We start from the raw sequence: 16593 nt of genomic DNA on the forward strand, positions 1-16593 counted from the left end.
TTGATCTTAGCATTTTGGGTTTTACTAGATTAAAAGCAGAAGTGAATCCTATTACAAGGCCACTTCCCTTTTCTGAATAATGGGATTTAAACAGTTTGGTGGCTTTCCAGTTTGGAGGTCCCAGCTTGTAAGACCTAGAAGACTCAGCTTATGAGTTCATTCATGCAGTCTATTGGCACCCCTGTGCTTTGAGCAGCTGTTAGACCTCACAAGGTAGAGGTGAGTTGAGAAGGTGTCACAGAGGAGAAAGGCAGTCTCCACATAGGTCACAATTGTGTAGGTGTGTACACTGCACATACTGCACATCCCTTATGGCATTTGGGATATAATAAAGGCTCGTTTTTCCTTCAATTTACTTTTAAAATCCTTAATGCTACCTCTATGAACAATATATTGCCACGAACAATGAAATACCATGGGTTAAAACACTACATTTGTAACCACTGTCTCTAAAATTGGGTCACATCAAATCTATAACCTTGAAACTAAGAATTTCCTTTTAGATTTCATGTCAATGCCTTTAGACTTCATGCCACTTAGAACAAGTGCACCAGGGGCGCCTGGGTGGCTCAGTGGGTTAAGCCGCTGCCTTCCGCTCAGGTCATGATCTCGGGGTCCTGGGATCGAGTCCCACATCGGGCTCTCTGCTCAGCAGGGAGCCTGCTTCCCTCTCTCTCTCTCTCTGCCTGCCTCTCTATCTACTTGTGATCTCTGTCAAATAAATAAAAAAATAAAAATCTTTAAAAAAAAAAAAAAAAAGAACAAGTGCACCAAGGGGTGAGGTGGGCGAGAGAACCTAGATAATAATCATGGTGACCTGATGAAGGAGGTAACCCCACAAGTACCTGGCAGCTGGAGCTCTTTAACCTCGATTCCATTTCCCTCCCCCACACAAGCCACCACATGATTTGATCTAAGAACCGAAGCCGATAATGATTCAAAATGAATAATCAAACTTGCATCCCAATTCCCCAAACCTGTAAGGTCCCTTAAGGATCTACAAGTGTGCTTTTGCTCACAAGAGAATGAAACAAATTACTCTCAGCCAAGGTAACCTTTATCAATTCCTATTTAAAAGGTCATGTTGAAAAACAGAATACAGGTATCAATATGAAAATTGTAACTTTAATATGGTTAATAATATTTCAACCAAAAAAAGTGGGCAGGAAAAGACCATAAAAATGTAAACCCCCCACCACCACTTCAGTGGTAGTATGCTTTAATATTAAGGTAGTCACAAAACGTTGGGGCGAGGATTTTGTCGAGACTAACTTCTCATAAGCCTGTGGCTAAGGCACTCTGTTCGGTAAAATTCACGCATTGGGAATGAAACGCTGTTACCGTTTCCGTGCTGACATTAAGACAGTTACCCCGAAAGGAGGCGAATGTTTAGGGCACGCCTTCTCACCTTCCTCCGCCCTGCGCCATCCCCGCGACCTCCAGTTCACCCTAGAGCACCCCGACATTAGGTGCCAAGTCACAAGTGCAAAGAAACTTACTCTTCTCGGGAGGGAGTAGCCCGACCGGGTCTCGAGGCCCCTGGCCGGTGGGCTCCGATATTGAGCCAAGGCCGGCTCAGAACCCAGTCCCTTTTGGCCTCGCCACCCTTCGGGGCCCGAGCGGGCACCCCTAAACCCAGGCCAACCAGGCGCCCCCTCACCGTCCGCCGTGGCACCCTCCCTCCCCTCCGCGCGACTCCTCAGTCCCGCACCTGAGGATGTTGTCCGCATAGGTGAGCAACAGCTTGGAGGCCTCCAGAAAGGTCTCCGGGGTGTTCTGGCACAGCTCCGCCACTGCCGGGGACGCGGAGCCCGACGAGCTGCCCAGCGCCGCTGCCGCCATGCTTGAGCGCCCGCGGCCGTCGCCGCCCCTCGCGCGCCGCGTCCCGCACTGAGCAGGCGCTACAGCGCGCTGCCTCCTCTGCGGCGAGCCGGGAGGGGCGGGGCACTCGACCTGGAGGTCGGGGGCTCGGCGGGGAGGGGCAGCGGCGGGGAGGGGCAGGGGCGGGGGCGCGGGTGGGCTCAGCTGGGCGGGCTGGGGGCGTCTCTGGGAGAGTCGGGGATTTGGACCTGGAGTCCAAGTCTGGCCTCACCGCCAGGGCCTCGGGCTTCGATCAGAAAGAAGGGGCGGGGTGCTTGGTTGTCAGGGCCCGGGGGCTTCAGCAGGGTGGGGCAGGGAGATGCTGGCCCACGCCGGCGAGTTTGTCCCAGAAACCCGGCTCCTTCCGCGCCCAAGTGCGGTCTTCCATTGATCCAGCCAAGAAGGTGGGAAAACCCCCTAGTACAATCACCCCTTTCCCCCCAGACAAAACAATCTTACAGCTTCCTCCTCGAAGACTGCTCCGTGTTCCTAGATTAGGGTGGATGAAAGACCCCAGAAGGACCGAGCAACAAATGTTTAAAACTATGTTTAAAACAAATGTTTAAAACGGGTGTCTGGGGCGCCTGGGTGGCTCAGTGGATTAAGCCGCTGCCTTCGGCTCAGGTCATGATCCCAGGGTCCTGGGATGGAGCCCCGCATCGGGCTCACTGCTCCGCAGGGAGCCTGCTTCCTCCTCTCTTCTCTGCCTGCCTCTCTGCCTACTTGTGATCTCTCTCTGTCAAATAAATAAATAAAATCTTTAAAAAAAACAAACAAACAAAAAAAAAACGGGTGTCTGTAAACTCTACTGGGTTTCTGGTATATAGATTCTTTTTAGAATTAGATGAATGATGGAAAAATCTTTTTCATAAGTGCCAGTTCAAATGGCGTGACGTCTCTGTAAAGAATTAGTTTTATTTTTTTTAATAAAGACATTTATTTATTTATTTGACAGAGATCACAAGTAGGCAGAGAGGCAGGCGGGGGGTGGGGGGTAGGTTGCTGCGGGGAAGCAGGCTCCCTGCTGAGCAGAGAGCTGGATGCGGAGCTCCATGGGGGGGCTCGATCCCAAGACCCTGGGATCATGACCTGAGTTGAAGGTAGAGGCTTTAACACACTGAGCCACCCAGGCGCTCCAAGAATTAGTTTTCAAACCGCAGGTTGCAACACAGCGGGTTGTGGACTCAATTTACCGTGTGGTGACCAGCATAAAACATATATACCATAAGGACAAAATAGAATAAAATGGGAGGGGGAGGTTGGCAGTAAAAATATGCATCTCACATGGTAAGGGCAGGTGTTATTTTGTGACTTTGCTTCATAGGTAGATCATGTCATTAATGTCCTTTATTCCTTTTAGAAGATGAATCCTAACTTCTTTAATCCATTCTCTGCCTCACCATGTCCTTGAAAATGTGCTTTACCAATGGCTTCCTTCTTTGCAGACATATTTTTCAAACTTCAACAAATATTCTCTTGACCTTGTGTTTTTAAGGTAAGTTATTTGTGTAAGTTGCTTATTTAAATGTTCTTGATGATTTGTCTTCTGTTTGCTTCTTAAATTTGAAGTTATCTTCCAGTATCTCAGAGCAAGACCTTGAGCCATGCCATGTGCTTCAATTACCATTCATCCCTAGATGTGGGAAAAGTTTTTAATATGTAGCTTTTTGGAACAGCTTCCAAGACCAGTGTGTTTAACCAATAGTATGTAACTAGCTACTGTAATTAAAATTTTTAGTGACTTAACACAAGAGAAATTTCTTGTTCACATAGCAGTTTAAAAAGCAGGTGTCATTAATCAATGGGCTGCTTTCCTCCATGTAATGATTCGGGCTCCCAGGCTGCTTCCATCCTGTAGAACAGAGGTCAACAAACATTTTTTGTAAAGGGCCAGATTGTAATGTTTAAGGCTTTGTGGCCACACGGTCTTTGTTTCAACTCTTCAATTCTGCCTCTGCACTTGTAGTTCTGTAGATAGTACTTTAATATGAATGGTCATGGCCGCATTCCCATGACACTTTACAAAAACGGGCAGCCTGCTGGAATTGGCCTGAAGTTTGCTAACTCCTGCCATAAAGCCCCAGAGACTTCTGTATTTAGTTAGTGGTTGGGCAAAAAGAAGGTATACCTGCTTCTTAACCACATGGGTCCAAAATGACATACAGCATTTTCTCTACCATATAATTGGAAAAAATGAAGCACCATCTAGAAAAAAGAGGGAAGGCTGGGAAATGTCCCTAGCTGTACATGTACTACCCACAACTCTAAAGGATGGAAAGGTGCAGGGAAGGGGGCCTAGAATTATAGCTAGGTGTCTCTAACCACAAACTATATCACCTTAGGGGGCACCTGGGTGGCTCAGTTGTTAAGTGTCTGCCTTCGGCTCAGGTTATGATCCCAGGGTCCTGGGATTGAGCCCATCATCCAGCTCCCTCCTTGGCCGGGAAGCCTGCTTCTCCCTCTCCCACTACCCCTGCTTGTGTTCTCTCTCACTGTGTCTCTCTCTGTAAAATAAAACAAAACAAAACAAAAAATTACATTCACCTTCATTTGAATTTTTTTCACATTTGTTTATACTTATAATAGCTTAAAGTTATTTTATATACTATATAGTATTTTGACTTTTTTTTTTTTTAAAGTAACACCACTTTTTATTCTCTTTCAAATAAATTCTTCGGAGGAAACCCGGTACATAGAAAGCACCAAAGTGGATATGCTGTAGAATTTAAGCGGGGGCGGGGGGTGGGGGGGTGGAAGGTGGGGGGGGGCAGAAGGGACAGAATGCTATCAGTTTAGCCCGCGCCTTAACAGAGGTAATGGTCACCAGGTATCTGTGTGGGGGAACATGCAAACACAGTGTGAAAACCAATGCCATAAAGTTCATGCTCTGATAATGCAGTCCAAGGAATCATAGAAATCATCATTTTGAGGGTAATTCAGTAAGTTATTGTTTAAGTCACCTGAAATTTAAAGCATTCCAAATTACAAATTTACCAATACTCCTATTGAAGTTCTTAAGTACAGTCTCTCTTGGATATCACCATTTATGCAGCTGTTAAGAGAGTTTATTATAAGTGACTTTGATTCATTGTTTTCTCTGTCTGCTGCTTCTACTAAGTTGAAAATATTTTGATTTTTCAGTTCCTTTAGAAAAGTTGAAGATAGTAGGCTACTCTTAATCTCTTTACACTTTTTAACATCGTGTCAACTCATGGGTGTTCTAGTTTTAAATTAGCATTGAACTTTCCATTCCTTTACTTGATTTTTTTCCTTCAAAATAATAATTTAAAAAAATTCTTTTTAAAGATTCCAGCTTTATTAAGCACACCATTGTTAGAGTTGACACATGGGGGCACTATTCTTAAATGGAATAGAAAAAAGAAATAACCCATTAAATTTCCCCAGGACTGAAGTCTGTAACAGGGAGAGGAGGTGAAGCCTTTGAGGAATTGGTATGGTGATTCACTACTGTGTGAGTGCATTAAGTGACTAACCAACATTTATTGAGCACCTGTTTATACAAAGTAGTCTGATGGAGCAGAGTATGTATGGAGTATGATGGAGGACATAAGAGATTGTTAAAGAAGTAGGAAAGACAAAACTGATGATCATACCTTACACACAGACAGCCCTAGAACTGATGAAACAAAAAAGTTATTGTGAAAAGAAAAAAAAAGTCATTTGGTTAAAAAAACAAAAAACAAAAACCACCCAAAGCATTGCATATATACTAACCAATAAAAATGTATGTTTATTCATTCATTTCATAATTCAGTCATTCACCAAACATTTATGGAGTGACTACCAAATGCCTGGCACTGTGCTGGGTACTGTGAAGCAGTGAAGTAGATAAGCACAGGCCTTGCTTTCATGGATGTTACAATGAGTTTACAGCCATGGTTACATCAGCATCAGCATCACCAGCAAGAAATACAGTACTAAATCATTTTATGGCTATTGGAGTATCATAGACATTCTTACCCCTTTCCAAACCAAAGGAAAGGAGATCAGAGGTAGAAATAAAAATGAAACGACTTTTTTGGGGGTTTTACTTTTCTATAAGATTTTAACTGATTTGTCACTTCTTATCTAAGATAATCTTGTGCTATCACAAAAGAGAAAAAAACAGCACATTAAAACTGTATTTCATAGGAGTTTGGGTTCAAAAAATATATTGTAGATCTTTTCACATTGTAATTTCAACATATTCTATAACAATGAAAAGGGACAGCAAGTTTGGATATTTCTCTCAAGTTTTAGTTATTTTATAACAACATGTGTTTGTTTAATTCCTCTTAAATTAACTCTCTAGTTAATGAATAAAGTCATGCTAAGAAGTAACTGAATAGGCCTTGGATCAAGACTCAAGGTCATACTGGGCTTTCCTAAATTATTTTATGCAAAGTGTATTTCAAAACTCGTTTAAGTCCAGTACTAAGCAGGAAAAGATAAACTTGACCAAAATTCTCTAGAACTGAGAATGAAGGCAGAGCACTCAGAAACAATCATTTCAAGACACTGTTCAGAAAGAAACAAATTTGGCTGGGAGGATCAGATGCAGATTATATCGTCAATCCTTTATCTAAAGAAGAATAAAGGACACAAGCCTCACACCTGGGATAGCATGTAACATGTGATATAACAGAGGTCATCTAAATAAATATCTTGCTGCTTTCTTTCTTTCTTTTTTTTTTAATATTTCATGTTATATTTTCCTTTATAGATTCACAGCTCTAAACAAATGAAGTTACTGTATTTTTTAGACACTTAGCAATTAATGTCTACAATTTCTATTTTTGTCTCCATTCTTGTTAGACATTACACATGGCATTTGGAGCCCTGCCCCAGAACCAGTAATTTTTAAAAAGTAAAAACGTTTTATCATCACAAAAGTATTATTTATTGTAGATGAGACAGAAAATAAGCCTAAGTAAAAATGGGGGAACTTCACAATCATTGTGCATCCTTGCAGATCTTAAAAAATACACACACAGATAGATATACATACACACACACGTATTTTAAAAGGTATAAATACTATTTTGTAACCTGTATCTCCTAACATGGTTTCAACATCTTTCCGCATAATATTCACTTACATAATTATTTTAAACGGCTGCACAGCCTTTAGGTGTACTACAAAATAACCCATTTCCAGATGTCGGGCACTTCGGTTAGTTCTATTTTACTATTACAAACAACTTCGGGAGGTAGAATAATAACTTTGAGGCTACAATAATTTCCTTAATTCTTTCCAAGGATTTCAGTAGACTATGCGTCTCTTTTCCCAGCAGAGAGAAATATTTGGACATCAGTATTACTCCCCTCCCCTCGCCAAAATCCTTTTCTGATGGGCAAAAAAATCTATCTCATCACGTCCCAGGTACGTTCTTGGTTATCATCCAGTCACTGAGATCGCCAGAGGGGCGTTTCCACCCCCGCCACCGGAGCCCTGCCCCGGTCCCGGTTCTGACCTCCACCAAGGTGACGCGGAAGAACGGCTCCCGGCCGCACCCAGTTCAGACACAGCGCGTGCGCGCGCATGAGCGGACGGGCGTGTGCAGAGAGCGGCTGCGCGGCTGGCGTGAGGCCTCGTGAAGGTATCAGCTGTTAGCTACGCTTCTCCTTCTGCTCCTCCACCGCCACATCGGGTGTGGGTTGAATCGGGGAGGGGGAGTTTGATGGCCTGGGCCTGGTTTCCTTTCCTCTGGGCGTGCTTTCTTCGGGGTGGGGGGTGGGGGAGGGTGTGTGCTGGTGCTTGAGAGGCGGTGTGGGGAGTTGGCCACGCCCCCTCACTCCCAAACCCCGCCCTGGGTTAAAGCCCTAGGTTTAGCCTTGTTGTTGAAGACCAATAAAGCTCACCTACCCCTGCCTCAAGAGAATAGGCCCTGATGTTTTTTTGTGTCATCGACACCAGAAATACTACTTGAAATAAGGCCTCAGTAATCCTGATAAAGGATGCTTTCTGCAGTGCATAAAAGGCTGGGACTGCTTGTTTTTCATGGTTTAATTCTATTGTGCATTGAATGAATCATCATTTCACCTCTTTGTCTTGGAATGTTTGAGGGTACTTACAGTCTAAAAAGGGAACTCCAAACGGTTTGATGATAAGTCTAAATTAAAGTGATGTTAACGTTGTTTTCCCTGTCTTCATTAACAGCTCACCCGAGCATCAGAAGGAAATCGGCTATTGTTTCTTAGGCCTATAAAGTATTTAAACAGTGATTACCTCCAGGACGTGTTGTGATCTGTTACAGGAATGTGTTTCTGATCGAATCTCAATCATGTTGTCAAACTGCTTGCAAAATTTCTTAAAAATGACAAGCTCTCATGTATATCCAAGATTATGCCAGCGACTAATAGGAAGTAAAAGGAGGTTTTCCGGAACTGTGCCAATGTTCAGATTTCGTAGGCGGGTTGTCATTACAGGCATTGGCTTAGTGACTCCTCTGGGTGTTGGAACTCAGCTGGTATGGGATCGTCTCATCCGAGGAGAGAGTGGAATTATTTCACTGGTCGGTGAGGAGTATAAGAATATCCCTTGCAGTGTTGCTGCTTATGTGCCAAGAGGTGGTGATGAAGGTCAGTTCAATGAACAAAACTTTGTGTCCAAATCCGATATCAAGTCCATGTCTTCTCCAACCATTATGGCCATTGGGGCCGCAGAGTTAGCCATGAAAGATTCTGGCTGGCACCCTCAATCAGAAGCTGATCAAGTGGCTACTGGAGTTGCAATTGGCATGGGAATGGTTCCTCTTGAAGTTGTTTCTGAAACTGCTTTGATGTTTCAGACAAAAGGTTATAGTAAAGTCAGCCCATTCTTTGTCCCTAAGATTCTGGTCAATATGGCGGCAGGCCAGGTCAGCATTCGATATAAACTCAAGGGCCCCAATCATGCAGTGTCTACAGCCTGTACCACAGGAGCTCATGCTGTGGGAGACTCCTTTAGATTTATAGCCCACGGTGATGCTGATGTGATGGTGGCTGGAGGTACAGATTCTTGCATTAGTCCTTTATCTCTTGCTGGGTTTTCCAGAGCCCGTGCTCTGAGCACAAACCCTGATCCTAAGTTGGCATGTCGACCATTTCACCCCAAAAGAGATGGTTTTGTCATGGGAGAAGGTGCAGCTGTGCTGGTGCTGGAAGAATATGATCATGCCATTGAACGAGGGGCGCGGATCTATGCAGAAGTTTTGGGCTATGGACTCTCGGGTGATGCTGGTCACATAACTGCGCCTGACCCTGAAGGAGAAGGTGCCTTAAGGTAAAGACTTGTTTTGGTTTTTCTTATTTAAAGATTTATTTACCTATTTGAGCGAGCGCATGGGGTGGGGGTGGGAAGGGCAGAGGGAGAGGGAGAGAATCCCAAGCCGACTCCACATTGATGGAAGGATCCCAGGATCCTAGGACCCCAAGATCACGACTTGAGCTGAAACCAAGAGTGGGCTGCTCAACCCACCGTACCACCCAGGTGCCCCAATACTAGTTTTATTTAAAATATTTCTTCAAAAAAGACATTTTATTAGACTTTCAAATTAGGGAGTCCAGTATTGTACACTGTCTTTGATGTTTTTCCATTTTAGACTAAACAAAATGATTTTGAATTCTTTGCTTTAACATATTTGAATTATTTGAAAGCATTTGAACATCTTTAACAGAAACTGGATTTTAGTTAAGGCATGTAAAGTTGTGAAGAGGGCTGTGTGTGTCTTTGCCAATTTTTCATACTTCCAGTTGTGCTTAACAGCTGTCAGAGTGCTTCCTCCCACAGTCTTCTTCTTTTGCCCTTCATCATCTCAGACAGCAAAGTCAACCCTTTCTTCTAGTTGTGTCTGGTCTCTGTGCCATTTCAACCGGGTTCTGCTGTTACTAAATCAGTACTTTCTAACTTTTCACCACCCAGGGATATTAAAATGCAGACTCTGACTCTAGGCCTGGCGTGGTGCTAGAGATTCTGCCTTTCTAACAAGCTCAGCGGACGCTGATGCTGCTGGTCTGAGAACCACAATTTGAAAAGCAAGTTGATATCGCAGAAGAGATAATTAAGTTAAAAAAATCCCTGTTAATGTGTTAGCTAATGGACTAGCCTGCTTCGATCAGATGATGTTTTAACCAGTTAACTTGGCCAGGGGTTGGCAGACCTTTTCTGTAAAGGGACAAATAGTACTTTCAGCTTTATGGGCCATAGGGTCTCTGTCACAATTATTCAAATCTGTCTTCTAGTGTGAAAGCAGCCATAGACAATATATAAATGAATGGACGTGCTCCAGTGAAGCTGCGTTGACCTTTGAACAATGCAGGGGTCAAGGGCACTGGCCCGCTGTGCAACCAAAAATTCCATGTATAACTTTTGACTCCTCCCAAACTTTACTCATAGGCTACTGTTGACAAAAAGCCTTACTGGGGCGCCTGGGTGGCTCAGCGGGTTAAAGCCTCTGCCTTCAGCTCAGGTCATGATCCCAGGGTCCTGGGATCGAGCCCCGCATCAGGCTCTCTGCTTAGCGCAGAACCTGCTTCCTCCTCTCTCTCTCTCTGCCTGCCTCTCTGCCTACTTGTAATCTCTATCTGTCAAATAAATAAATCTTTAAAAAAAAAAAAAAAAAAAAAAGCCTTACTGATAACATAAACAGTCAATGAACACGTATTTTGTGTATGTATTATATACTGTTTTTTTACAATAAGGTAAGCTGGAGAAAAGAGAAAGAAAGAAAATCATAAGGAGGAGAAAATACATTTACAGTACAGTAGTATAAAAAATCCACATTTAAGTGGACCCACACTGTTCAAAGCCATATTATTCAAGGGTCAACTGTGTTTGTAAAAACAGGCATCTGGCCAGGGCTGTAGTTTACTGGCCCCTGAATTATGCTTTTGAGTTTTAGTAAATAGTTGTTGGTGCTAGAAGTGTCAAACAGTAGCCAGCTAGATGAAGTACTAGTTATATTTAGGTGAAACCCTTCATCACACTTCAAATTACACCCGGAGCTACCTCTTAAGGAAATATATGCAATCCAGAGATCAGGAACTAAAACAGAAGGTGTTGACATTGATGATGTTTTCAAAGATTCTTCTAGAGAAATGTTTTATTTTCGGATTTGTTTGTTTCTGCTTGGTGTTGTACTTCATTTATTTAGCATTCCTACAGCCTAAATAGAATTTTGAAAAGTTATTTGAAGCACCAAAGTGATGGTGCAGCCATTTTTAGATTATTGAGAAATATGCCAAGTTTTACATTTAAATGTGCGAGAAAAAATTAAAACACAGTTATAAAAATTTTTACCACATTTGGAATCACTACATACACACATACACACACACATACACACACCCCCCATTGATAAAAAATTCCTAGAAGAAAAACTATTCTAGGCTTGAGTCAATATGGTTTTTCCTCCAGAGAAAAATACCAATTCAAATAAATGTAAATATATTTTGTTAGAGATTATAAAACCTATAGGCCTGTGTGTTTATCTCATGGTGTTGAATCAATCCAGGGTATTGGGGGTTACTCCTTATTCCCATGCAGGTGGCATTCTAATTCTTCTGGTAATCCAAGTTGGGGTTCTATTATTAGAGGAAAGGATTCTCTTCACCCAGCATATATGTTTATTTTTTTCTTATAAGCCATATAAAGACTCCTTTGTTCAAATTAAACCTAGTTCTGATGAACTTCTTTTCTTATTTTATTAGATGTATGGCTGCGGCTGTAAAAGATGCAGGTGTACAACCTGAAGAGATATCCTATGTCAACGCGCATGCTACTTCCACCCCATTGGGAGATGCTGCTGAAAACAAAGCTATCAAACATCTTTTCAAAGACCATGCACCTGCCCTTGCAGTTTCTTCAACTAAGGGAGCCACGGGACATCTGTTGGGAGCTGCAGGGGCAGTCGAGGCAGCTTTTACTGCTCTGGCTTGTTATTATCAAAAACTACCACCTACTTTAAACCTGGATTGTACAGAACCAGAATTTGATCTCAATTATGTTCCGCTAAAGGCACAGGAATGGAAAACTGAGAAAAGATGTATTGGACTCACCAATTCCTTCGGTTTTGGTGGTACTAATGCAACGCTTTGTATTGCTGGCATGTAGGACAAATAATTTGTAATTAAATGTGATTTTTAAAAAATGTATGAACTATATTAAATGGAGAAATAAATGTTTACATAAATACATCAGTATGTATCTATATATCAATCTGTATCAATACCCAGATACCCTTCATCTGTGTCAGGGTTTTTCAACCCTGCCACTATTGATATTTTGGACAGGATAATTCTTTGTTGGGGTAAGGGGAAGCTGTCCTGTATATTACAGGATGCTGGGCAGCATCCTCACCTTTACCCACTAGATTTCAGAGGCACCATCTTCTCTAGTTGTGACAACCAAAAATGTCTCTAGACATTGCTAGGTGTTTTCTGGGTGGCAAAATGGTCCCCATATGAGAACCACTGATCTCTATTTTCCTAATACTCTAGGTCAAACAATTCTTGGATGTTTCACCTGCTCTTGTATCTTCCAATAACATTTGGTGAGTAGCTGTTCTGTGCTAGGCTAGGTTGTTGCATTGCACAACTCTAGGCTTACCATTGCCATACAACATAAGGAGAAGGAAGACACATATAACTGGGAGTTTGCCTCACTGATCAACATTCTTTGAATAAAGCAGTCAGCCGGCAGCAAGCTAGTTACCCCTTCTATCCAGCTAGGTCTCTTTTCTTCGTATTATCTATACAGAGATGCAATAAATTAGTGGAGTTTCCTTAAATGTCCAAGTCATGAGTTCTTTGAAAGAAGGAAGTAAAATTGGCTTGGTGTTTCTTACTCCTTTTGTAATTATGGTGGCATCTAGTGATTAATGGAGATAAAGGTTCTTGGGAAGTGGAGCAGAACTTGTTGGTGACTTAAGCCACATTACCTCAACCCACCTTTATTATAGCTATGGTAGATAATTTTTGTGTCTGCTTCTAATGTCCCCCACAAGTGCTGGTGGTGTCTCTAATTTTCCACAATGGGGCTTTTTCTATAGATCTTTTGGGGTCTCATTCATCCCCATCTGGCTGGAAGTATTGGGAAAGGGACAGGGGCAAGTTCCCTAGAGCAGCAGTCAAAACCAAAAAGGATGGGATTAGTGGTTAAGTGTGTCAGCCTCCTCCCAGAGGGATATCTAATGTTCTCCCCAGTTCCTCAGAGGGTTTCTGGTCAGATAAAACTTCAGCGCTCAGGGCATTAACCAGTTCAATAACCTCTTTCCTGGCTTTTCCCCCTTCCCTTTTTTTCCCTTTCTGATTTTTAATCCTACTCTCAGAAATCACCTCCCAAACAAACAACCCTGTGTTAGGCTCTGCTTTGTGGGAGACTCAAACTGAGCAAGAAGTGGGTGTTAAAATGGGGGTTTATAGAGCAAAGGGGTAGAGTGAATAAGTGGATAAATGGATAAATGGAACATGTATATTTCTGCCGAACTGAATTATGTTCCACATGTTTTAATAGGCTGGATATATTACCTACCCACTGACCTTAACTATAACACTTCATCCCCTGTATGCCCAAGACTGCAGCCATATTCATTCAGTTATAATCAGTTCTAATTGTCATTGGCACGTATTAATTTACTTAACCAAAATTTGTTGGTTGCTAACTATGGAGGTTTTGTAGTGACTGCCAAGAATAAAGTGATACATCAGGGAAGGTTTCCTGTTTTTTTCTTTTTAAGGTTTTATTTATTTGACAGAAAGAAACACAGCGAGAGAGGGAACACAAGCAGGAAGAGTGGGATAGGGAGAAGCAGTCTTCCTGCTGACCAGGGAGCCCGATGTGGGGCTCAATCCCAGGACCCTGGGATCATGACCTGAGCTGAAAGCAGCTGCTTAACGACTGAGCCACCCAGGTGCCCCCCAGGGAAGTTTCCGAAAAGAAGCTGAGCCCAGGGGCTCCTGGGTGACTCAGTGGGTTGAGCCCTCTGCCTTCGGCTCAGGTCATGGTCTCGGAGTCCTGGGATCCAGCCCTGCATCGGGCTCTCTGCTCAGCAGGGAGCCTGCTTACCCCTTCCCCTGCCTGCCTCTCTACCTACTTGTGATCACTCTCTCTGTGTCAAATAAATAAATAAAATCTTTAAAAAGAAAAAAAAAAAGCTGAACCCATAGGGTGAATAGGTCTCAGCCAGGTTAGGGGAAGAGAGATGGAATGAAAAGTCTTCCAGCCACAAGGAATAGTGTGGAAAGGCTAGAAAAGTCAGAACATTTGTACTATATATAAATACATATAACCTGAGATTGGGGGAGTGGTGGGGAGGAAGAGGAGATAAAGCAGGAAATCTGGTGGAAGTCAGGTCACAAGGAACCTTAACAAGTTTTGTTAAAGGCATAAAAGTAATGGGAGGTCATTTAAGGTAAGGTCATCATGGTTTTGTAAAATGTCAGCTTGGCTAGGCTCACCTACATTACCCAGAATTCTCTTTATGTTTTTGGTTAGTGCTGGCCATAAGAGATTCTTGTGGGAGATTGGGAGGGTGGACGTGAAACAGTAGCCATTTCGTAGCAGATACGTGATGGGGGTTTGCTGGTTCACCTCAATGAGGAGGCAGTGGCTGAGCCTGAACCTGCTTCTCCCTCTGCTGGATCTTCCTTAAGTTTCCCTGACTTCTGGACCAGGTGTGTGTCTAGCTCCATGATAATAAAGGGCCCAGGTTTGTCCCACACCACCCAAATCAGAAGGAGCAAGTTCTGAGTGGTTTCAGTTCATTCTCATGGTTGTGGGTTCTAGCTTGTTATTGAAACTTTACATCCATCTTCCCTTTCCAACTGCCTGCCCTGTGGACTTCAGATTCCAGCATCAGAGGATAACAAGTGAACATAACAGCCTTACAGAGACAGCTTAACCACTTCTCCCAGAAGAGGAAGCTTAGTGGGACAAATAGTAGCTCCTAATGCCGCGGTAGGTTTCAGGTTCACACTGGTCCTCATCCTCCCCCAATCCACTATTCATCCTAAATTCCCCCTCGCACTCAGCTGTAGTTATCTTGGCAGGCCTTGCTGACTCCCCTGGTGGTGTGACCCAAACCTTCATTCCCGACAGCCTGGGCCCTAAGCAATCATACCACACCTTTTCCAGACGGCAGTTGCTGTTTGTGTCTAGACCATTGGCATCAGGAGGAAAGGAAATACCAGAAGGTGCCCAAGTACACCACCTAGATTCCATACATACTCTCCCTGTCCTTGTAAAGCAGCACCATCTTCTTCAGCGGATTAGGGTCAAATACCACAGCCAGCATGTTGACTTTCTGGGCTCAAGGCACAAGAAGTCCAAGTGTCCTAGTGGTAACTACACTTTGGTGTTCAATGAGACGCTTTCTGTGTTTCCTGGCAAGAGTATGTGCACCCTTCGGAGACCAGAACTTCTAACACTGCAGAGCCTAGAGTTACAAGGATGGGAAGCACAAAATTCCCTATTGTGATTGAATCACTGGGAGTGATGGTAATCGGGGTCGCTCCTCTTCCCCACACCCGTTGTGTTCTACTTAGTGGGGACTTGGCCCTGTACCGAAGTCTTTGATTTCAGCAAATACTGCATCCTGAGGATGGCACTAATTCAGGATATTGCTTGTGAGCTGCTGATTCCAGTTTGCCGTTAGAGGGCCGTTTTGGCAGTCTCTGAGGCTGGCTGCTTCTGGATGGTATGACATGGGATACAACTTATGTATGTTAACCATGTCACTGGCGTGCTCCCAGGGTCCATCTCGTTTGCGCGTTTGCTCTTCAGGAGCCCCCTGTTCAGTATCGGAGGAGTCATCAAGAGGTTGTGTACCAAAGAAATAACCAAATTTCCATGTTAATCACATTGTTAACAAACTCTTACCAGATCTTTAACCATAGCTATTTTTAAGTCTTTTGTCTTTTACAGTTATTGCTGTACTCCCATACCCTTGCGAAAGTGTTCCTGCACAGTGCTTTATTTTCTAGGAGACTCATGCAAAAGACTGACACATACAGGTGTCTGATCTCTAAGATCATAAGACAGAACTGAATAAGAATTTGCAGAACTCTAATGGAAAAACTGATAAGGATGTCTATAATTTTTATGGCTTTTTATTGGAAACATTGATTTTTTTGGTCTTGTTTTTCCAGATTTAAGAAAACCTTTTGCTTTTTTTCCTTAAGCTATCAGCAGTTTGCCAACATCTTACCTTTATAAACAAAGTTGAAACATTTCTCTTTTCTTCCCTACCTGATCCTTCCAGAATTTGGAAACTCTTACTGTGTATTCTTATTTTCATGTCCATATAGCTTTTTTTTAGACTTTTTTCTTTTTTAAAAGATTTTATTTATTTATTTGACAGAGATCACAAGTAGGCAGAGAGGCAGGCAGAGAGAGAAAGAGAGAGGAGGAAGTAGGCTCCCTGCCAAGCAGAGAGCCCGATGCGGTTCAGGGCTCGATCCCAGGACCCTGAGACCATGACCCGAGCCAAAGGCAGAGGCTTTAACCCACTGAGCCACCCAGGCGCCCCCCATATAGCTTTTAGTATAAGTTCAGTAAGAATCTGTTCTCCTTGTAACAGGAAAGAGCCACAGCAGCCAGTGAGTTGAACTCAGAGCAGTTTGGCTGGTGATCACTCATAAGTCCTGGCCATTAACCCTTTATACTTACAATTGGGCTATTCAGAAAGGATCAGTCCCATGGTTTGGACTGGTGGGAAGCTGAGAGATGGATGTTCATGAATAAGCCTCTGTGAG

The 16593-nt window shown here is 43.1% G+C and overlaps 2 protein-coding genes across 4 annotated transcripts in view; one reads left to right on the forward strand and one right to left on the reverse strand.

Moving 5' to 3' along the window:
* NGLY1 (N-glycanase 1) overlaps nucleotides 1-1875 on the reverse strand; it is a 58344-nt gene extending 56469 nt beyond the window's left edge. Inside the window, exon 1 of the mRNA XM_046003055.1 lies at nucleotides 1712-1875. Coding sequence (XP_045859011.1) covers nucleotides 1712-1842 — 131 coding nt within the window. The 5' untranslated portion in view covers nucleotides 1843-1875. The remainder of the gene's footprint in view (nucleotides 1-1711) is intronic.
* Nucleotides 1876-6840: 4965 nt separating this feature from the next.
* On the forward strand, nucleotides 6841-12015 carry OXSM (3-oxoacyl-ACP synthase, mitochondrial). Of its 3 annotated transcripts, none has more exons than XM_046004033.1 (3): nucleotides 6841-7460; nucleotides 8021-9124; nucleotides 11551-12015. In XM_046004033.1, exons 2-3 carry the CDS (start codon nucleotides 8145-8147, stop codon nucleotides 11951-11953), a joined length of 1383 nt encoding a protein of 460 aa, XP_045859989.1. In that variant the 5' UTR covers nucleotides 6841-7460; nucleotides 8021-8144; the 3' UTR covers nucleotides 11954-12015. The 3 variants fall into 3 exon arrangements, with proteins under 3 accessions (XP_045859989.1, XP_045859991.1, XP_045859990.1); XM_046004035.1 differs by having other exon boundaries at nucleotides 7380-7460; nucleotides 8290-9124; XM_046004034.1 differs by lacking the exon at nucleotides 6841-7460 and having other exon boundaries at nucleotides 7469-9124.
* Nucleotides 12016-16593: the final 4578 nt, after the last annotated feature.

The sequence above is a fragment of the Meles meles genome, chromosome 4 (genome assembly GCF_922984935.1).
Source record: "Meles meles chromosome 4, mMelMel3.1 paternal haplotype, whole genome shotgun sequence".
In the NCBI taxonomy this organism is placed as follows: Eukaryota; Metazoa; Chordata; class Mammalia; order Carnivora; family Mustelidae; genus Meles; species Meles meles.